The 24,048-nt window shown below is 39.7% G+C and overlaps 1 protein-coding gene across 2 annotated transcripts in view; it reads left to right on the top strand.

The window, feature by feature from the left end:
• skd (mediator complex subunit skuld) overlaps nt 1-24,048 on the top strand; it is a 320,744-nt gene that overhangs the window by 285,362 nt on the left and 11,334 nt on the right. For both annotated transcript variants that reach the window (XM_070079690.1, XM_070079689.1), the window contains 5 exons: nt 4,166-5,962; nt 14,763-14,927; nt 16,112-16,330; nt 17,270-17,485; nt 18,750-18,950. In XM_070079690.1, coding sequence (XP_069935791.1) covers nt 4,166-5,962; nt 14,763-14,927; nt 16,112-16,330; nt 17,270-17,485; nt 18,750-18,950 — 2,598 coding nt within the window. The remainder of the gene's footprint in view (nt 1-4,165; nt 5,963-14,762; nt 14,928-16,111; nt 16,331-17,269; nt 17,486-18,749; nt 18,951-24,048) is intronic.

The raw sequence follows: 24,048 nt of genomic DNA, 5'->3' as shown, positions 1-24,048 counted from the left end.
GTTATGGTGGATGGGAGACTTAGTTTAGAGGAAAATTTGAAGAGCAATAAGAAGTGTAATGTCTATGTTGGGTAATGTCACTAGTAAGGTGCCACAAAGATTGATAGCTGCCACAATACTGTTTCTAATTATAAAAATTATTAGCCAGAAAAAATTAAAACTACATTCTTCTTTCTTCTTTCAACACACCGGCTGTATCCCACCGAGGCGGGGTGGCCCAAAAGGAAAAACGAAAGTTTCTCCTTTTACATTTAGTAATATATACAGGAGAAGGGGTTACTAGCCCCTTGCTCCTGGCATTTTAGTCGCCTCTTACGACACGCACGACTTACGGAGGAAGAATTCTGTTCCACTTCCCCATGGAGATAAAACTACATAATATAAGCATATTTGTGGATGGTGCAAAGATCTCGTATAAATAAAAAAGCCATCCCTGAGGGTCCCCTCAAGGGAGAGGTATTTAGGGGCTCCTGACCCTAAGAACAGGACTCTCACCTACCTCTGTACCTGAGCCCTCCCTATTTCCCAGATGATATGTGAATCCTACAGGTTTAGCACTCCCATCAATTAAAACAGTAGGAAAGAAGACCTGGATAGATAGAGCAAATAGTGATGGAATATATTAGTGATCAGAAACAGGCCAGTAGATAGTAGGTTGGTAGACAGCAACCACCCAGGGAGGTACTACCGTCCTGTGGTAGTAGGTTGGTAGACAGCAACCACCCAGGGAGGTACTACCGTCCTGTGGTAGTAGGTTGGTAGACAGCAACCACCCAGGGAGGTACTACCGTCCTGTGGTAGTAGGTTGGTAGACAGCAACCACCCAGGGAGGTACTACCGTCCTGTGGTAGTAGGTTGGTAGACAGCAACCACCCAGGGAGGTACTACCGTCCTGTGGTAGTAGGTTGGTAGACAGCAACCACCCAGGGAGGTACTACCGTCCTGTGGTAGTAGGTTGGTAGACAGCAACCACCCAGGGAGGTACTACCATCCTGTGGTAGTAGGTTGGTAGACAGCAACCACCCAGGGAGGTACTACCGTCCTGTGGTAGTAGGTTGGTAGACAGCAACCACCCAGGGAGGTACTACCGTCCTGTGGTAGTAGGTTGGTAGACAGCAACCACCCAGGGAGGTACTACCGTCCTGTGGTAGTATGTTGGTAGACAGCAACCACCCAGGGAGGTACTACCGTCCTGTGGTAGTAGGTTGGTAGACAGCAACCACCCAGGGAGGTACTACCGTCCTGTGGTAGTAGGTTGGTAGACAGCAACCACCCAGGGAGGTACTACCGTCCTGTGGTAGTAGGTTGGTAGACAGCAACCACCCAAGGAGGTACTACCGTCCTGTGGTAGTAGGTTGGTAGACAGCAACCATCCAGAGAGGTACTACCATCCTGTGGTAGTAGGTTGGTAGACAGCAACCATCCAGGGAGGTACTACCATCCTGCCAAGTGAGTGTAAAACGAAAGCCTGTGATTATTTTACATGATGGTAGGATTGCTGATGTCTTTTGTCTGTCTCATAAATATGCAAGATTACAGGCATGTCTTGCTACTTCTACTTACACTTAGGTCACACTACACATACATGTACACATTTATTTATACACACTCATCTGAGTTTTCTTTGATTTTATCTTAATAGTTCTTGGTCTTATTACTTTTCCTTTTATATCCATGGGGAAGTGGAATAAGAATCTTTCCTCCGTAAGCCATGCGTGTTGTAAAAGTCAACTAAAATGCCGGGAACAATGGGCTAGTAACCCCTTTTCCTGTAAAGATTACTAAAAAGAATAAGAAGAAGAAAATTGTTTTCTTTCTTTTTTGGGTCACCCTGCCTCGGTGGGAGACGGCCGACTTGTTGAAAAAAAAAAAAAACAGGCCACACTAAGCATATAGTTTGGGTGATAAAATACAAAAAACCTCATATATTCAGGAACCTAGTAGTCGTTATTAAAAAAAATATGGGAAAAACCACATCACATTAATGAAATTGTGAGAATGTTCTATATGATGAATGGTTCAGAGAACCGACATGTTGATAAATTAGACGCATGTGCAACTCTTGGTTATCTTTATTGAGGAAACGTTTTGCCACACAATGGCTTCATCAGTCCATACAAAGGAGAATCTTGAAGAACAGGAGGAGAATGAGGTAATCAGTCCCTCAACCTTGAGTCGATGTGGTCAGTCCATCAATCTTGAATAGAATACGGCATACTCAAGGTTGAGGGACTGATTACCTCATTCTCCTCCTGTTCTTCAAGATTCTCCTTTGTATGGACTGATGAAGCCACTGTGTGGCGAAACGTTTCCTCAATAAAGATATCCAAGAGTTGCACATCTGTCTAATTTATCAGAATGTTCTATGCAACACTGGCTACCTTTCCAGTAACTGTTGGCAACATATTAGACGAGAATTGGAATATGCAGTGAACATGGAGTTGTCTGTACCTGTACATGCTTATTTGTAATGGCAGGGAGGGTTCCACTCCTGGACATGCTGCTTGCCTGATTCACTTCCTCCTAGGCTTGTGAGCCCTATTGTTACTGCTCTTAAAACTATGTATAGAGCTTGCCTACACCACTTTGTCAAGATCATTCCATTTTCCTACCACTCTGAGACTGAAAAAGTACTTCCTGACATCCACAGTTTGGCTCATCTGCAACTTAACTTCCATCTGTGTCTTGAGTACCTGTTTCCTGCCTCTCAACAGCCTGTCTCTGTCTACCCTATCAATTCCACTTGAGTATCTTGTATGTTATCATGATGTCTCCGCTAGTTTTTCTGTCCTCCAATGCTGTTAGCTTCAGTCCCATAAGCCTCACCTCATAGCTGTTACCCCATTGCTCAGGAGCAAATCTCGTTGCATAATTCTGCACTTTCTCCAGTTTTTTGACATGCTTTCTCCAATGTGGGTTTCATACTAGTGTTGCATTCTCTAAACTGGGCCTGACATGTTGTATAAATGACCCAGAATAACTGTTGAGATTCCTAAAGGCTACTCAGAGATGTGTCAGACAATCATTGGCTGCTGAGGTTATTCAGTAGATGTGAGCCTCTGGTGATATACTGGGCACTGTGCTCACCATTAGGTCTTCTCTTCGAGTAAGGTGTGCAGCTCCCTGTCCTCAGTCTTTACTCCCATGTCCAGTCTTCTTGTCCTTGCCCCAACTTTCATAACTTTGCTTTAACTGGGGTTTAATTCAAGCAACCACTTACCTGACCAGTCTTGTAGTTTGTCCAAATACTTTTGGAAGCTTTCCTTCTCCTCTTCTGTTTTAATTCTCTTAAATAGTTTTAAATCATCAGCAATCAGGGATAAATCTGATTCAGTCCTATCTGGTATGTGTCTCATTTTTGTTTATATTTTAGTGTTCCATACTGTATATAAATGTAATCCTCAAAATAAGTTGTCATCTGTTTCATTTTTATTAGAAATTCAAAGACGCCTGGAATTAATTTAAACGGGTAAACCTTTTATTTCACAACATTTTACTTAGTAAAATGTCTTAGTTTCTTTGTACACTACTTGTCAACTTCTGCCAGTGTCTACCTGTAATAAATGCTAGTATTTTTCAGTGTTAATTGCCCTGCATTTGTCTTCACTTTCAATATTTTTTTTTAGACAGTTTTCCCAAAAAGTATATTTGAAAAATTGTTTGCAGTCTTAACACAATAGCATTTCTTATTTCTGCTTTCTTACAAGGAGTATTTTGATCCACTTACTAAATTTTAATCATTACATCATATATAACAATGATAGGTGTGTAGCTTTTAGCCAATCACTTGCTTGATCTGCCTTTTTTTTTTTATGTATACAGATCTTGTCTGTTACACAATTTGGAGAGGACACTTGAGGCAATGTTTTGGTCCATCCTGGACCATTAGTAAGCTGTGAGTGACTTGGTAGTGAAACAGAACAGACCAAAATTTTTTAAAAAATTTCCTTTCTAAATCATTGGCTAGTACTAATTGTTTTAGCCATGGTATTGTATGCAAATGCTCTACATTATTGACAAACTTCACCTCACTCTATGTTGCCTTGTTCTTCTTGTTAAACTTCCATTAATTTTTTATATCAATTTGTATATCTAACTTTAGAAGTTGGAATAATTTGATGTGGAATACTATTCTTAGTGTTTTCAATCAGCATATGTTTTTCAGGCCACATTCCCAGACCACACACCTCCAGGATCTAATAAACCATCGGGAGGACCTGAAGACACTGCTGCAGTCATTAATAATAAAAATAGTGGAGGCGGAAATAACAAAACCAGTGTGAATGCAAGTCTAGTGGAGTTAACCAAAATGTTCCCAACACCCCCATCCCATGAACACAATCCTGACCATGACACTGCTTTAGATGATACAGTATCTCAGGTCATCAGTATTAAGCAGGAGCGTATTGAAGAACCTAGGATCATAAATACACTAGAACCCTGTGCTATTCCCATAAAAGAAGAACCAGCACAGATGCTAGCTGTCTACCGACCGCCCTCTCTGTCTATGTTTGTTGGGTCAATAAAGTATGCTCCTCTTCTAAACCTTCCCAGTCAGGAACATAAAACAATCGTCACTATTCCAGAGGAATGGGTATACAAACCTTCTTGGCAATTTCCAGTTTCTGATAAGTCACATGGATCAGCTCCTCCCATGGTCCATATGGGGCCCCTGCATGGGGGCCCACCAACTGGTAGTCATGGTCAAAAGGTGGGATTGTCTCCCATATCACCCATGACCTCTAGTATTGGAGGCCCTGCATCAGACGGTGGTCCTGGGTCTCAACGTGGGCCTGGTAGTGTTGGGCCTGCATCAGCAGGTCCACCAATGAACTACGAGCTACCATCACCAGCGTCCAATCAGTCATCTTACCTCAACAAGACACTGCCGTCGGTAGAGCCTCCTACTATGGGGCTTAACCAAGTACCTGAAGCCAATTCCCTCATTGTTAATGTTGCACTGCAAGACTCTAGTGTGAACCTATTTAGAGATCACAATTTTGACTCTTGCACAATGTGTGTGTGTAACAATAGCCAGAAAAATGTAGGTAATATTCGTGGTAATGATGGAACTCTTTATTTGCCCCCTACACATCTAAGTGTGGAAGAAGAAAGTATTAAGTGCAACTGTGGTTTTTCTGCGATAGTTAATAGAAGGTTAGCCTTTCAGGCTGGTTTGTTTTACGAGGATGAAGTGGACCTTACTGGCCTCCATGAGGCTCTAGCAACTGAACGCAAAAAACAGTCCTTGCTTTTGCTAATGGATAATAAGGGTGTAGATAATGCTGACCGTGAAACCAGTATTTTAGATCAGATACCTCAATCTATGTTTCGTCTTTTGCAAAGCCAGTGCTTAGTAACGTTAAGTGCGCCATCTAGTGTTATATATAGATCAACGACTGTGTACCAAAATACTAGACGAGACATTTTGTTAAATTTAGTGGATTATAAGGATGGAAATGAAATTGCATGTATGGCAGTTGAACAGTCTAGAGGAGCAAATCTTAGTGATAGTGAAAGTGGCTCCCCAGGAATCAGACTTCAGTGCATGCACAAATGGTGCTATTACCAATTCGATGGTCCCAGATGTTCTAAAGATATTGTGAGGTGTATGAAGGCCCTTCAGCCACACTTACAAGAAGCTATACAAAAGAAAGGGCGGAGAGTCAATTGGGAGCCAGTGTTTAGTGTTGATGGTCCTCTGACGTGGAGACAGTTCCATCGTATGGCTGTGAGAGGCACAGAGGATATGGCAGAACCATTACCAATACCTATGCTATTAACTGGTCATGATAGAGACTGGTTATCTATAGCACCACAGTCACTAAGACACTGGGAAAAGCTACTTCTGGAGCCATACTCTCAACAGCGCAATGTTGCCTATGTTGTGGTTGCTCCAGACAACGAGTTTATTCTTAATCATGTACGCACCTTCTTCAAAGAATTATCTTCTATATATGAGGTTAGTAGTGGTCTTAGTATTTAGTATTCTGTAATTTTCTTGCATCGAGATGTGGTTATGATCATTTATGCAATTTATTACAATTTGTTTTGTATGTTATTGTTACCAGTAATCAGATGTTAAAAAGTAATTTGACTGGCCTGTGACATCAGATATTGATGCTGTATTTGAAATGTTCTGTATGTGTGTGACAGCTCCCTTTTTTACCTAGAATGTTCTCTGGTAAAACTCTGGAGGGATTTTTAAATCCACTTGACAGACGATGCTTTTAGGATTTTTGAAGGCTGTTTTACTCAAGTGTTTGGCAAATTCTTTGAACAATTTTTTTTTTTAAATTTAATTTGCAAAAATTAACATAGGGTAGTCAAATTTTTAAGTAAACTATATAAAGTATAGTCTACTTCCTAGGTAATACTTTTTAAGCTATTGAAAGAATCAGTTGAACATTGCAGACAAAGTAAATCCATTATTATTCAAGTGTCTTCCTTATGACTTGAATGTGTGGGGGAAGGGGTGATTGTGAATGTGTGGGGGAAGGGGTGATTGTGTGTGTTTGGTTGATTGGTTCAAAACAGTTCCTGGTGTTTGGTAGGCAGAAATTAACCTGGCACACCTTGCAGAACCATCTAGACGAGGGGTACTTCTGTATGTTTACGTACCCCCAATGGATTACCCAATATGCCCCCATACCCCATTCACCAGACTGTTAAAATCATCACCATTATCACCAGTCCTAATATTAGGTGCCAGTATAACTTCAATGTCAGTAGCTTGGTTTTACTTTACATATGAATAGCTAGCAATGGCACAGCTGAAAGAAAATCATAAGGATTTTATTATTTTTATTTATAGAAAAAACAAATTGTATGGGCTAGTATGGGGCAACGGGCCTGCTGCAGTTATCCTCCTTTCTTATGTTCTTATGTTCAGAGATTGAGTCCCAAGGGTTATGGATACCTCAGTTAAGAACCCCTGATCTACAGCAATGCATATTATCACCTGTGGTGCAAAATGTGCATGTTTTTCCTATGTGATTTTGGAGATTGATACACTGACATGTTGTACAGGTGCTCCTTGCTTTACGGTGGTTCAACTTGGCATGTTTCAACTTTACGATGGTGTTACAAAACTGTCAAACTTTTTTTTTGTACTGTACAGTACTGTACATTTATTGATAGCATAAACTTGTATTCATTTACTTTCAATACTGGTATTTAGTTATAGTAATTATTTGTTTATTTACTTATTCAGTGACAGTAATTTATTAACTTATTTATCATATATATATATACAACGAGGTTATGTTCAGATGAACTTATTATAAAATGAAAATACAGCAAGTCAAATAAGAATATATATATATTTTTTTTCAACAAGTCGGCCGTCTCCCACCGAGGCAGGGTGACCCAAAAAGAATAAATAAATAAATAAATAAATAAAAAATATATATATATTTTTATTTATTTTATTATCACACTGGCCGATTCCCACCAAGGCAGGGTGGCCCGAAAAAGAAAAACTTTCACCATCATTCACTCCATCACTGTCTTGCCAGAAGGGTGCTTTACACTACAGTTTTTAAACTGCAACATTAACACCCCTCCTTCAGAGTGCAGGCACTGTACTTCCCATCTCCAGGACTCAAGTCCGGCCTGCCGGTTTCCCTGAATCCCTTCAAGTAACATTTATGAAGGGATTCAGGGAAACCGGCAGGCCGGACTTGAGTCCTGGAGATGGGAAGTACAGTGCCTGCACTCTGAAGGAGGGGTGTTAATGTTGCAGTTTAAAAACTGTAGTGTAAAGCACCCTTCTGGCAAGACAGTGATGGAGTGAATGATGGTGAAAGTTTTTCTTTTTCGGGCCACCCTGCCTTGGTGGGAATCGGCCAGTGTGATAATAAAATAAATAAAAATATATATATATATATATATATATATATATATATTTTTATTTATTTATTTATTTATTTATTCTTTTTGGGTCACCCTGCCTCGGTGGGAGACGGCCGACTTGTTGAAAAAAAATATATATATATTCTTATTTGACTTGCTGTATTTTCATTTTATGATAAGTTCATCTGAACATAACCTCATTGTAAGTCGAGGAACACCTGTGCATCAAGGATGCCCAGGTGCATGATAGTTTTTTTTTATGGAAGCACAGACAGCCTCGTCTGAAAAAAGTCTGGACGGCATAGTTGTCTTCTGTAACCTTGCAAATGATGATAGATTCTTCCTGAACTCTATTCAGTGATATGTGCTCCAGTTCCCCGAATTAAGCCTGAATGCCTTCCACATCCCCCCCCCCCAGGCGCTGTATAATCCTCCGGGTTTAGCGCTTCCCCCTTGATTATAATAATAATAATATTCAGTGATATGGTCTCATTATTTAGGGATTTTCAATTTTTTTTCCCATGTACAAGAGTTACAAGGTGCAGACAGTGGTGTCAAGCACATACCCAAAAAGTTGCATATAAACATCAAAATGGTATACAATACTGACAGGTTGTTAGGTAAGACACATATGCAACAGTTAGACAACTTTATTCAGTTAGACAACTCTCAGAATAAAGTTGTCTAACTGTTGCATATGTGTCTTACCTAACAAGTTGCATATACCATCTTCTGGCTCTCATTAGGATCAGTTTAAAAATAGTTGAGCATGTCTTCTTTCTTTCAATAAACCAACCGTATCCCACTGAAGCATGTCATTTTTATCAATTCTACCCATGTTAGTGTTGTAAGCTTTGATGATATTGGGGCAGGAGACCTCAACTTTCTTCTTGAGTGTTGTCTAGACTAAGGATGTTGGTGAATGTTTTAATGCCAGCATCAGAAGATAAAATGGTGTCTCCCTTTTCTGCCATTCCACTGACAGGTCAGGACTCCATCAGAATAGCAGCTTAGTGTTCCTCTCTTCTCCTTTGCTTTATTTATCTCTTTAGTCCTTTAGGAGTGGATTTCCACTTTGTTTTTCCTGAATAGCTGACTTGTCTGTGAGTCTTAGGACTCATTTGCCATGGGTTCAAGCCCCATCTGTTCCATGATTTGAGTGGTCTGGTTTTGGCAGGGTTTTAGTCAGAGCAGTAACATTTTTAGAAGTGACATTGGTCTTCTCCTCAACTGAAAAGTTGGCTCTTTATGCAGTAAAGTTGAGGGGCCTTCCCTGGTACATGATTTTCTCATGGATGAATTTTTTTTATTTTTTTATTATCACACTGGCCGATTCCCACCAAGGCAGGGTGGCCCGAAAAAGAAAAACTTTCACCATCATTCACTCCATCACTGTCTTGCCAGAAGGGTGCTTTACACTACAGTTTTTAAACTGCAACATTAACACCCCTCCTTCAGAGTGCAGGCACTGTACTTCCCATCTCCAGGACTCAAGTCCGGCCTGCCGGTTTCCCTGAACCCCTTCATAAATGTTACTTTGCTCACACTCCAACAGCACGTTAGGTATTAAAAACCATTTGTCTCCATTCACTCCTATCAAACACGCTCACGCATGCCTGCTGGAAGTCCAAGCCCCTCGCACACAAAACCTCCTTTACCCCCTCCCTCCAACCTTTCCTAGGCCGACCCCTACCCCGCCTTCCTTCCACTACAGACTGATACACTCTTGAAGTTATTCTGTTTCGCTCCACTCTCCACATGTCCGAACCACCTCAACAACCCTTCCTCAGCCCTCTGGACAACAGTTTTGGTAATCCCGCACCTCCTCCTAACTTCCAAACTACGAATTCTCTGCATTATATTCACACCACACATTGCTCTCAGACATGACATCTCCACTGCCTCCAGCCTTCTCCTCGCTGCAACATTCATCACCCATGCTTCACACCCATATAAGACCGTTGGTAAAACTATACTCTCATACATTCCCCTCTTTGCCTCCAAGGACAAAGTTCTTTGTCTCCACAGACTCCTAAGTGCACCACTCACCCTTTTCCCCTCATCAATTCTATGATTCACCTCATCTTTCATAGACCCATCCGCTGACACGTCCACTCCCAAATATCTGAATACATTCACCTCCTCCATACTCTCTCCCTCCAATCTGATATCCAATCTTTCATCACCTAATCTTTTTGTTATCCTCATAACCTTAATCTTTCCTGTATTCACTTTCAATTTTCTTCTTTTGCACACCCTACCAAATTCATCCACCAATCTCTGCAACTTCTCTTCAGAATCTCCCAAGAGCACAGTGTCATCAGCAAAGAGCAACTGTGACAACTCCCACTTTATGTGTGATTCTTTATCTTTTAACTCCACGCCTCTTGCCAAGACCCTCGCATTTACTTCTCTTACAATCCCATCTATAAATATATTAAACAACCACGGTGACATCACACATCCTTGTCTAAGGCCTACTTTTACTTGGAAATAATTTCCCTCTTTCCTACATACTCTAACTTGAGCCTCACTATCCTCGTAAAAACTCTTCACTGCTTTCAGTAACCTACCTCCTACACCATACACCTGCAACATCTTTCACATTGCCCCCCTATCCACCCTGTCATACGCCTTTTCCAAATCCATAAATGCCACAAAGACCTCTTTAGCCTTATCTAAATACTGTTCACTTATATGTTTCACTGTAAACACCTGGTCCACACACCCCCTACCTTTCCTAAAGCCTCCTTGTTCATCTGCTATCCTATTCTCCGTCTTACTCTTAATTCTTTCAATAATAACTCTACCATACACTTTGCCAGGTATACTCAACAGACTTATCCCCCTATAATTTTTGCACTCTCTTTTATCCCCTAAGTTGTAAGAGTTTTTCTACTGGAGCCTGGCCATGGGCCAGGCTCATCTGATGTTAACCTGGTCAACCAGGCTGTTGCTGCTGGTGGCCTGCTGACCCACATATCCATCACAGCCTGGCTTAGTAAAATGTGAATGTAACAGTGGCGTACGAAGCTTTCCCGAACTTTTTAATTATGTTGTATTCTGAGCACCTCTGCAAAAACAGTGATTATGTGTGAGTGAAGTAAAAGTGTTGAATGATGATGAAAATATTTTCTTTTTGGGTCACCGTGCCTCGGTGGGAGACGGCCGACTTGTTAAAAAAAAAAAATACAGGTCTGATTTTCAGGAACCTATTCACAGGACTCTTCAATTGAATGTTGTCAGTGAAATGTAGGAGATCTTGTATGAGCTTGAAAACCTTGCCAGGCATCATGTCTGCAACTTGAAGAACACTGCTAATAATAACCCAAAAGTTGTCTATTGCTGGAAGGTGATTAATTTGCTTGTAAACAAGGATATTGTTGAAGATGAACATGCCAGAAGAGTTAGTGAGGAAGGAAGACTGTTTCCACATTAATGTACATATAGATTTGTCTCGTAGATAATGTGCTCTGACAATTCTACAGTGAGTACAGTGGACCCCCGGTTAACGAACTTTTTTCATTCCAGTAGTATGTTCAGGTGCCAGCACTGACCGAATTTTTTCCATAAGGAATATTGTGAAGTAGATTAGTCCATTTCAGACCCCCAAACATACACGTACAAACGCACTTACATAAATACACTTACATAATTGGTCGCATTTGGAGGTGATCGTTAAGCGGGGGTCCACTGTACTTGCAAAAAGTACTCCAGATTATCATTATGTGAGTTAGTGCTATGTTGATAATCTTCAAGTGATGCTAAATCTATATTTTGATCTTCTGACCATTGTCTCCTTGACGGCTGTGGTGATTTTCCTCTGTGTCTTCACATGTTGAGATGTTATTGGTGTACGGTTAACTGAAATATACAAACTAAAGGAAATACATTACAATATGACAGTAACATGAAAAAAAACTTGAAAAGGGGTAAAAACTGTATAACAAAACATTAAGATTTAAAACAATTTAAATGTTTAATGCCTGCTATTGAACAAGTTAAAAGTCAGTACATAAATAATTTAAAATTTGAATGCCTGACATTTAATTATTTTAAATCCAAAACATAAGTGTAGCATTGAAATTTCAACCATTTAACAATTTAAAACTAAAACATAAATGAATTTATATAATATTTAAAGTTTTTAGATGCCTAGATTGAACAATTTGAAACCTTAAACACTTACAAATGCCATATCCAGATACTTTTTTTTCTGCTGGTGGTTATTCAGTATGTATGTCCATCTTGGTGCCAGGTCCTAGGTGTACTCTTGTTGTATAACATCGACATGGCTGTCCACATCATCCTTGTCAAATGTCAGTAGTGTTGCTATGTACTTGTGTAGTATACTTAGATAAACTCAGTTACTTTATAGACAGGCTCCCAGGCTAGCTATGACGTCACAAGTCTCTCGCACGTGTGACGCCAGCCACAGGTAGGCATAGACAAGACAGGCAGGCCTGGACTTCTCCACCTCATAATCACTTATTGTCTTGATTCAGTGCGACCCACCTGGCACTCTCCTTGCATGTAAAAGCTTATAATTTAGGCACATAATATCAGCATGTAATTATTGCCTTCATTATCACCATGTATTCTTTCACTATCACCCAGATTATTCACCTTATTTTTTTAATACACTGGCCATCTCCCACCGTGGTAGGGTGACCCAAAAAACGGAAGCACATTCACTGTCACTTAGTCACTGTCTAGCCAGAAGTGTGCTAACATCATCGATCATTTGGTCCTCTAAACTACATTATCCCATCCACCTCCTTCAAAGAGCAGTCACTATACTTCCCACCTCCAGGACTCAAGCCCAGCTTACCAGTGTTCCTGGATTTCTTCATAAGCGTTACCTTGCTCACACATACGCAGCACATTGTCATAAAAACTACTCAACTCGACTGTATTCTGTTTCTATGATCATGATTCTTCCACAGCAGGAATTGCCAAAAAAGGCTCTTGTTCAGAGGAATTGGAGCTTTTCCTCAAATTAATCCTGATTATCTCTGTTCCCCAGGTGGTGTTTAACTCCTACGTGTTTAGTGCATTCATACCAACATCAGCATAACATTTTGAAGTATCCTGAGATAGCTCAGAGTTACCTTCTTCACTTAGGGGTATTTTGGGAAAAAAAATTCACTGTGATGCTGTTCAGTTTGTGAATTTTATTTTAATGTAAATAAATCCTACCATTTTTTTTTTTCTTTTTATTAACACATCAGCCAGCTCCCACCAAGGCAGGGTGGCCCAAAAAAGAAAAACTTTCACCATCATTCACTCCATCACTGTCTTGCCTGAGGTGCACTTACACTACAGTTATAAAACTGCAACATTAATACCCCTCCTTCAGAGTGCAGACACTGTACTTCCCATCTCCAGGACTCAAGTCCGGCCTGCTGGTTTCCCTGAATCCCTTCATAAATATAAACCTGCTCGTACTCCAACAGCATGTCAAGTTCTAAACAGAACTGGTCTCCATTTACTCCTATCTAACATGCTCACGCATGCTTATTGGAAGTCCAAGCCCCTCGCACACAAAACCTCTTTTTACCCCCTCCCTCCAACCTTTCCTAGGCCAATCTCTACCCTGCCTTCCCTCCACTAGAGATTTATACTCTCGAAGTCATTCTATTTCGTTTCATCCTCTCTACATGTCCAAACCACCTCAACCTCTCCTCAGCTGTTTTGATAATAGTTTTGGCAATCCCACACCACCACCTAATTTCCAAACTACTAATTCTCTGCATTGTATTCATACCACACATTGCCCTCAGACAAGACATCTCCACTGCCTCCATCCTTCTCCTTGTTTCAGCATTCACCACCCATGCTTTGCACCCATATAAGAGCGTTGGTATAACTATACTCTCATACATTACCCTCTTTGCTTCCATGGACAAAGTTCTTTGTCTCCACAGACTTCTAAGTGCACCGCTCACCCCTTTCCTCTCATCAGTTCTATGGTTCACCTCATCCTTCATAGACCCATCTGCCGACATGTCCACTCCTGAGTATCTGAACACATTCACCTCCTCCATACTCTTTCCCTCCAATTTGATATCCAATCTTTCATTACCTAATTATTTTGCTAGCCTCATCACCTTATTCTTTCCTATATTCACTTTTAATTTTCTTCTTTTACATACTCTACCAAACTCATCCACCAACTTCTGTAACTTCTCTTCAGAATTTCCCAAAAGCACAGTGTCATCAGCAAAGAGCAACTGTGACAACTCCCACTTTGTGTTAGATTATTTATCTTCTAACCCCACACCTCTTGCCAGCAGCCGAGCATTCACTTCTCTTACAACCCCATCTGTAAATATGTACGTATATTGAACAACCATTGTGACATCACACATCCTTGTCTAAAGCCTACTTTTACTGGGAAAAAATCTCTATCCTACATACTCTAACCTGAGCCTCATTATCCTCAATTCCTACCATATTTAGTTAATTGTTGACTTAGGCCTTCCTTGATTACCTAGTATAAGCAATGGAGGAGTATTGTGTCTCGTTGTTGTGCCTTGATGGTGTGAAGAAACTGGAGTATCTCCACTTCCTGGGATAAAACCTTATTACTTCTCATTTCCCTGGCATTCTGTGACCCCTGCTGTGAGCACTTCCCCATGTATATGATTCTGTATTATAATTTACATGAAAAATTAGACTTAGTTTAGCAGACTAATGAAGGGTAAAAGAGTGTGGTTGGTACTGGTGATTGTGGTGGATGCAGGTGAGATTTTTTTCTGTAGTTGTAACAAATAACAAACAATTCTGGGTTAAATCACTTAACTCTGGATTTTGTTACTCATTTCCCAAGTCCAATAAATCATAGTCTGTTAATTTAAGGGTTTACTGTTAAACATTAGACTTATTCTCTACTCTTGTGTTTACAGTTATGCAGATTAGGTCGTCATTCACCCATCCAGCGAGTTTTGAGAAATGGCATTATGCGGATAAGTAAAACTGCAGCGTCTAAAGTTGCAAACGAACCTTTGGAGGAATGGTTTTCCCTCCTGGGTGATTCTCACATGTCTACTAAGCTCAAAGTTTATGCTCAGGTGAGAGTTATTTATGCACAAATAACCTGCACATAGAGAAGCTCATGATGATATTTTGGTCCAACTTGGACCATTTACAAGTCACACAAGCTTCTCTCTCCTATGTGCGGCTTATTTGTGTATTGCTCCAGTCACGGTATTGTGCCTTTTCTTTTTTAAAGACTTGTTTATATTAACACCTTCAAGGTGGGGAGGGGTACCTTGATGCTAATGAAGGACTCAAACTGAAAAGTTTCAGCATCTGATTATAGATCAGTGGAATTTGACTGCAATCATGAAAATAAATAATTAAATTGATCAATAATTAGTTATTACAGAAGCTAAGGAGTACAGTATATCAAGTTAACCCATAAACGGTCCAAACGTATATATACGTTTTTTCAACATTTGAAAGTATGGAAAAAAAGTAGATCTTCTTTTTGTTTTTTTACATTTGAAAATGTGTAAAAAAATTTTGATCTACTTTTTTTTTTTTGTTATATTTGAAAATATGCAAAAAAAAGTAGATCTACTTTTGTAGCTCTACACATGTGAACGTAGATCTGCTTGGACCGTTTACGGGTTAAAAAAGGTAATGTAAATATTTGTCCTAGAGATGTGCTCACTTTGAGAGTATTTTCAATCACTAGGACTTAAGGAGCTTTTAACTCTTGGTTGAAACAAAGTCTTGAGAGGCAATACATTTCTTTTGACCGTATAATATCAAAAAAGAATTCATGCTGTTGGTATTTTTTATTTAACATAGTTGCCATCTCCCACTGAGGCCAGGTGACTTTAAGTTTTTCTCCTTTTTACATAGTAATTTATACAGGAGATGGGGTTACTAGCCTTTGCTGTTGGTAATAACCATTTTAAATAATACATGTGGCATTAGTAGGCAGGAAATTATACAAGTAGTAACAGTGGTATGTCAATTTTAAGATATTCAGTGACCTTGTAAACTGGATTAGAAATAATTTCTTTTTATATATTTATGATTCTGTAGGATCGGCATGCCTCTGGCAAGATAATGATGGAGTGAGAGATGATGGAAGTGTGTCTTCCTTTTTGGGTCACTCTGCCTCAATGGGAAATGGCTAATGTATTAAAAACAAAATATTTGTGACCCTGGGTTGACTCTCACAAAGTCTGAGCTTACATTGGTAATAAATCTGTAGATTGCTCAGTTACCTCTCATTTTGTAGGTGTGTCGACACTGGTTAGCACCGCACCTATCAACACTGAACATGGATAAGAGTCTCTTCGAGGTGCCTGGATCAAGCAAAGCTAGTGAAAGACAAGCACCTTCTCCTATGCCTCCACCATCTTCAGAAACTGTTTGCAATACAAACACTTCTACAACACCCACAGCAAATTCTGAACCTGAAGCCACTTATTCTTCAAATCCAACCGTCTCCAATTCGGTATGATTTTATTACTGTAATGATTATTATTATTAGTGGTGGTGGTAGTAATAGTAGGATTAGTAATTTTCGTAGTTGTAGTAGTAGCTATATGTATATGTACAGTGGTCCCTTGAATTACAGTGGGTTGAAGTTATGATCATTTGGAGTTACATTTTCCCCTCATAGAGGAATTTTGTTTTGAGTTGCTATAAAATATTGGCGAAACGATATACTTACGATGATCAGGCTGTTGTGGGTCACATCCTGTTGATCAAGGTTGACCTAAGTTGCTTGAAATGCTGTGTATAACCAGGGGCTTTATATATATATACAGTAATATGCCAATGGTGGCAGCGAGGTCTGTAATAGCTCTATCATGTGCTTGTTTTGGGACTCGCTTGCCATGAGTTCAAACCCCACTTGTACTGTGGTTTGTTTGTAATTGATTTTGCAAGTAGTGGAAATCTCACATTGGATACGTTGAAAACACTAAAAAGTTAAAAATGCTCGTCATTCATTGATATTATCTCACTAGACTTTTCTCATAGATTTTGTTTTGGAATTTTTAAGATGTTTAAATTTATTTGTTACAATTAAAATATTTTAGTTCTAGGAAGGTTTGTTTTTCTCCCCCTCTAGTCTTCAGGAGTGTCTTGATGTTGGTGTTGGGCTCTTATTCCTAGGAATAGAGCTACACCTTCCTAGACTCAAACCTGATTACTTTCCATTCCCCAGGCACAGTCAGTCCTCAACTTACAAATACACTGGGGACCTCCTGAAGTCTTCAACTTATGAACATGTTGGGACCTCTGTATTGTGTATATTAATGTGTAATATTGATATTATACACAGTACAGAAGATTATTAACACGTTTGTAAGTCAAGGACTTAGTGTACTGTATAACCCCTACCAGTTTAGCTCTTCTCCATAACACTAATAATATTTGCACTTTACAGCAAGGAACTGTCATACTTGGAACTGGTGCTAGTCTGAATGAAGTTGATGAGGATGACTCTCCTCCACCTGCTATCCTTGTCTACCTAGTTGACCCCTTCAATGTAGGCCAGGATCACCCAGATATGCACCGTCTTGTTACTCTAGGCCTACTCAGATGTTACGAACACATGTTGGAAGGCCTTCCTGAGAGTATGCAGAATAATGTTTATCTCCAGGTATGCTATAATTAATGTTATACAGTGGACCCCCGCATAACGATTACCTCCGAATGCGACCAATTATGTAAGTGCGTTTGTACGTGTATGTTTGGGGGTCTGAAATGGACTAATCTACTTCACAATATTCCTTATGGGAATAAATTCAGTCAGTACTGGCACCTGAACATACTTATGGAGTGAAAAAGTATCGTTAACCGGGGGTCCACTGTATACTATTTCTTACACAGATAACCCATACATGAGAGAAAGAAACTTGTGCCCTCCTCTCGAGTATATATTGGCTCCCTTACCTTTTTGTGTTAGTGTTACTAGTTAATAATCCATGTCAGAATAAAACGTCAAAGTTTTTCTCCTATGTGCAGGTTATTTGTGTATTCAAGTTATAGTATTGTACCTTTTTATTCTTTATTTTGTAATATAGTTTATTGTTAGTTAAAGTAAATTTTTATTTAGTTGATTTTTTTTCTTAACATGTTGGCCGTCTCCCACTGAGGCAGGGCGACTCAAAAAAGAAAGGAAACACTTTCAGCATCATCAACACATAATTATTGTCTTTGCAGAGGTGCTCAGATATGACAATTTAGATGTCATGTCAAACTGCCAATATCCCAAACTTTTGGGCTCAGTCCCTAGCCTTATTTATATGCCTCTGTAATCTTTTGACTACCACTCTCAGGATAGGTAAGGGGTGCATATTAAAGATACTAAACTGACATTACCACTCAAATGTTTGGAGTACAATGTCCCTGCTAATCCTTCACGGTTCAGGCACTACATCCCATCTCCTGAATGCCAATATCCTCACTCATTTAACCTTAAACTGTACAAACGTAGATATAAATTCACGTGTGTAGCACTCCAAATGTAGATCTACGTTTTTTTTTTTTTTAAATGCTTTCAAATGGAGATAATTAAGGTTGGAGTGTTACGCACTTGAACGTAGATCTACGCTTGAACAGTTTAAGGGTTAACAGAGTTCAGGTACTGTACATTCCACTTCCAGAATGTAAGTCTGGCTAAATGGCTTCCCTGTGTGTATATCGGTAAAAGTAAAAAGATGAAAGGTTTAATAAAAGTAAAAACAAATATAAAGGTTAAAAAAAGCTTATTAAAATGTGTATGTAATCTGGAGCCACCAATAGTCCTTGCTAAAATAAATTAAAGGGTGAGTACCACTTTGTTTAGGTCGCTTCCCTTTGTACATATTTTATATTTTGTTTGTATTGAATTTAACCCTTTAACTCTTTGTGCTCCTTTTCAGATCATCTCATTGGAAAGCATCCTAGAGCTGGCCAGTGATTCCCACGATCGATCTCGATACATCGACCAACTTAAGTCATTAGCATTTTCAGTGTTTATGCAGTGCAGAAGAACTCTCTCCCACAATGCTGTAGTAAAGTCGCTTACCGGCTTCGGACCAGCGTCTGTTTATGACGGGTTTCTGAAACCCAAAGAAGCTAGTGTAAGTAATTCATTTGATACCTATTCTGCCTTCTTCCTCTCACTCTGTGAATTTTCTGTTATGTGCTTTACCATTTTGCAGGTAGTTCCAATACACTCAGTGTATATGATAAATGTGTTTTGCAAAATGTGCTGAATATTGCATTTATGCTGAATTAAGCAGTGATGAACAAAAATTCAGTCCACAAAAAATCCACTCATAGGAGAAAGAAACTTATGGCAGAGTTTTTGACCGACTTGAGTGTGACTAGTTCATGGTCCAAGTTGAACTGAAATGTCGTCATAAGTTTCTTTCTTGTATGTGTGGATTATTTGTGTAGGCATTGATGGTTTGAGTGAGCTTAGTATAGTTCCCATGGTCCCTGGAGCTCATCTGTCAAGTGAGGGTCATCTGTGTTTCACTGTTTTTATATTCACAGATTAGTCTTTAATGAGGAACTCTCTCAAAAACTGTTTTGAAGTGTTAAATGTAATCTGCCCATCAATTTCCTTCTAGAATAATTTCTGTGACTCGCATAGTAGCTTTTCAGTTTGATATTCACTACAGGAATTTAATGATCAACAATTGAACACAATCATTTTTAAAGTGATGGACTGTTTAGCCAGTGGAAGGCTTTGGTCAGATGACCAAAAGCTCCAGCTGAGGGGTTATCATATAAGACCTGTGTCAGGTAACACTTGTCCTGTTTCCAGACAAACCTTACCTAATCCAACCTAACAATTGAATAATTATTTACCAATGGGCTATTCACTTTTTTTTTTTTTTTTTTGACCTTGGCAGGGGTGATTGCTTGACTAAGAAACCAGTAAACCATTGTTTCACACTAAATGGAGAGGTTGTTAAAATTATTAAATTCTGTTGGCATAATTCTATCCATATTTTTGAACAAATTATGGATATGGCTTGAGCTGGGTCTAATGGACTGAGAATTGTGTTTATGTTGTGACTACAATGTATGTGTAAGGACGGTAACTTAGTCATGGTTTTGCTTATGCCAAATTAAGATAAAATTAAGTTAGCAAAAAAATTGACTCTAATAGCAGCTAATTAATGATTATAAATAGGTAGTAGGTTGGTAGACAGCAACCACCCAGGGAAGTACTACCGTCCTGCCAGATGACTGTGAAACAAAAACCTGTAATTGTTTTGCATGATGGTAGGATTGCTGGTTTCTTTTTCTGTCTCATAAACACGCTAAGATAACAGGGATATCTTGCTACTCCTACTTACACTTTGGTCACACTTCACAGACACGCACATGCATATATATATATACATACATCTAGGTTTTTCTCCTTTTTCTAAATAGCTCTTGTTCTTTTTTATTTCTTCTATTGTCCATGGGGAAGTGGAAAAGAATCTTTCCTCCGTAAGCCATGCGTGTCGTATGAGGCGACTAAAATGCCGGGAGCAATGGGCTAGTAACCCCTTCTCCTGTATACAATTACTAAAAAAGAGAAGAAGAAAAACTTTATAAAACTGGGTTGCTTAAATGTGCGTGGATGTAGTGCGGATGACAAGAAACAGATGATTGCTGATGTTATGAATGAAAAGAAGTTGGATGTCCTGGCCCTAAGCGAAACAAAGCTGAAGGGGGTAGGAGAGTTTCAGTGGGGGGAAATAAATGGGATTAAATCTGGAGTATCTGAGAGAGTTAGAGCAAAGGAAGGGGGTAGCAGTAATGTTAAATGATCAGTTATGGAAGGAGAAAAGAGAATATGAATGTGTAAATTCAAGAATTATGTGGATTAAAGTAAAGGTTGGATGTGAGAAGTGGGTCATAATAAGCGTGTATGCACCTGGAGAAGAGAGGAATGCAGAGGAGAGAGAGAGATTTTGGGAGATGTTAAGTGAATGTATAGGAGCCTTTGAACCAAGTGAGAGAGTAATTGTGGTAGGGGACTTGAATGCTAAAGTAGGAGAAACTTTTAGAGAGGGTGTGGTAGGTAAGTTTGGGGTGCCAGGTGTAAATGATAATGGGAGCCCTTTGATTGAACTTTGTATAGAAAGGGGTTTAGTTATAGGTAATACATATTTTAAGAAAAAGAGGATAAATAAGTATACACGATATGATGTAGGGCGAAATGACAGTAGTTTGTTGGATTATGTATTGGTAGATAAAAGACTGTTGAGTAGACTTCAGGATGTACATGTTTATAGAGGGGCCACAGATATATCAGATCACTTTCTAGTTGTAGCTACACTGAGAGTAAAAGGTAGATGGGATACAAGGAGAATAGAAGCATCAGGGAAGAGAGAGGTGAAGGTTTATAAACTAAAAGAGGAGGCAGTTAGGGTAAGATATAAACAGCTATTGGAGGATAGATGGGCTAATGAGAGCATAGGCAATGGGGTCGAAGAGGTATGGGGTAGGTTTAAAAATGTAGTGTTAGAGTGTTCAGCAGAAGTTTGTGGTTACAGGAAAGTGGGTGCAGGAGGGAAGAGGAGCGATTGGTGGAATGATGATGTAAAGAGAGTAGTAAGGGAGAAAAAGTTAGCATATGAGAAGTTTTTACAAAGTAGAAGTGATGCAAGGAGGGAAGAGTATATGGAGAAAAAGAGAGAAGTTAAGAGAGTGGTGAAGCAATGTAAAAAGAGAGCAAATGAGAGAGTGGGTGAGATGTTATCAACAAATTTTGTTGAAAATAAGAAAAAGTTTTGGAGTGAGATTAACAAGTTAAGAAAGCCTAGAGAACAAATGGATTTGTCAGTTAAAAATAGGAGAGGAGAGTTATTAAATGGAGAGTTAGAGGTATTGGGAAGATGGAAGGAATATTTTGAGGAATTGTTAAATGTTGATGAAGATAGGGAAGCTGTGATTTCGTGTATAGGGCAAGGAGGAATAACATCTTGTAGGAGTGAGGAAGAGCCAGTTGTGAGTGTGGGGGAAGTTCGTGAGGCAGTAGGTAAAATGAAAGGGGGTAAGGCAGCCGGGATTGATGGGATAAAGATAGAAATGTTAAAAGCAGGTGGGGATATAGTTTTGGAGTGGTTGGTGCAATTATTTAATAAATGTATGGAAGAGGGTAAGGTACCTAGGGATTGGCAGAGAGCATGCATAGTTCCTTTGTATAAAGGCAAAGGGGATAAAAGAGAGTGCAAAAATTATAGGGGGATAAGTCTGTTGAGTGTACCTGGTAAAGTGTATGGTAGAGTTATAATTGAAAGAATTAAGAGTAAGACGGAGAATAGGATAGCAGATGAACAAGGAGGCTTTAGGAAAGGTAGGGGGTGTGTGGACCAGGTGTTTACAGTGAAACATATAAGTGAACAGTATTTAGATAAGGCTAAAGAGGTCTTTGTGGCATTTATGGATTTGGAAAAGGCGTATGACAGGGTGGATAGGGGGGCAATGTGGCAGATGTTGCAAGTGTATGGTGTAGGAGGTAGGTTACTGAAAGCAGTGAAGAGTTTTTACGAGGATAGTGAGGCTCAAGTTAGAGTATGTAGGAAAGAGGGAAATTTTTTCCCAGTAAAAGTAGGCCTTAGACAAGGATGTGTGATGTCACCGTGGTTGTTTAATATATTTATAGATGGGGTTGTAAGAGAAGTAAATGCGAGGGTCTTGGCAAGAGGCGTGGAGTTAAAAGATAAAGAATCACACACAAAGTGGGAGTTGTCACAGCTGCTCTTTGCTGATGACACTGTGCTCTTGGGAGATTCTGAAGAGAAGTTGCAGAGATTGGTGGATGAATTTGGTAGGGTGTGCAAAAGAAGAAAATTAAAGGTGAATACAGGAAAGAGTAAGGTTATGAGGATAACAAAAAGATTAGGTGATGAAAGATTGAATATCAGATTGGAGGGAGAGAGTATGGAGGAGGTGAACGTATTCAGATATTTGGGAGTGGACGTGTCAGCGGATGGGTCTATGAAAGATGAGGTGAATCATAGAATTGATGAGGGAAAAAGAGTGAGTGGTGCACTTAGGAGTCTGTGGAGACAAAGAACTTTGTCCTTGGAGGCAAAGAGGGGAATGTATGAGAGTATAGTTTTACCAACGCTCTTATATGGGTGTGAAGCGTGGGTGATGAATGTTGCAGCGAGGAGAAGGCTGGAGGCAGTGGAGATGTCATGTCTGAGGGCAATGTGTGGTGTGAATATAATGCAGAGAATTCGTAGTTTGGAAGTTAGGAGGAGGTGCGGGATTACCAAAACTGTTGTCCAGAGGGCTGAGGAAGGGTTGTTGAGGTGGTTCGGACATGTAGAGAGAATGGAGCGAAACAGAATGACTTCAAGAGTGTATCAGTCTGTAGTGGAAGGAAGGCGGGGTAGGGGTCGGCCTAGGAAGGGTTGGAGGGAGGGGGTAAAGGAGGTTTTGTGTGCGAGGGGCTTGGACTTCCAGCAGGCATGCATGAGCGTGTTTGATAGGAGTGAATGGAGACAAATGGTTTTTAATACTTGACGTGCTGTTGGAGTGTGAGCAAAGTAACATTTATGAAGGGATTCAGGGAAACCGGCAGGCCGGACTTGAGTCCTGGAGATGGGAAGTACAGTGCCTGCACTCTGAAGGAGGGGTGTTAATGTTGCAGTTTAAAAACTGTAGTGTAAAGCACCCTTCTGGCAAGACAGTGATGGAGTGAATGATGGTGAAAGTTTTTCTTTTTCGGGCCACCCTGCCTTGGTGGGAATCGGCCGGTGTGATAATAATAAAAAAAAAATAAATAACAAAAAAAGGCACAATACCGTGAGTGGAACGATACACAAATAACCCACACATAGAAGAGAGGAGCTTACGACGACGTTTTGGTCCGGCTTGGACCATTTACAAAGTCACACTAATAATTATATTAGCAAATTTCACTCTCTCTCTCTCTCTTACTTGCTGATGCCATTTTTCTTGACTTGCAAAACAGTGATAATGTGAATGATAGTAGTATTTTTTTTTTGGGGGGGAGGAGAGTGGGGCCACCCTACCTCGATGGGAGAAGGCCAGCATTTAAAAAAAAAAAAAAAAAAAAAAAAATTCAGTATTAATTTTTTCTAAGACACCTACCATCTCCCACCAAGGTAGGATGACCCAAAATAGTAGAAACACTTTCACAGTATGTCCACTAATACATCACTCATAATAGAGGTGTGCCAGATTATCAGTATCAGT

Source organism: Cherax quadricarinatus, unplaced genomic scaffold, assembly GCF_038502225.1.
Source record: "Cherax quadricarinatus isolate ZL_2023a unplaced genomic scaffold, ASM3850222v1 Contig3, whole genome shotgun sequence".
Lineage (NCBI taxonomy): Eukaryota > Metazoa > Arthropoda > Malacostraca > Decapoda > Parastacidae > Cherax > Cherax quadricarinatus.
The sequence above is the reverse complement of the archived record's forward strand: the minus strand, read 5'-3'. Positions and strand labels throughout refer to the sequence as shown.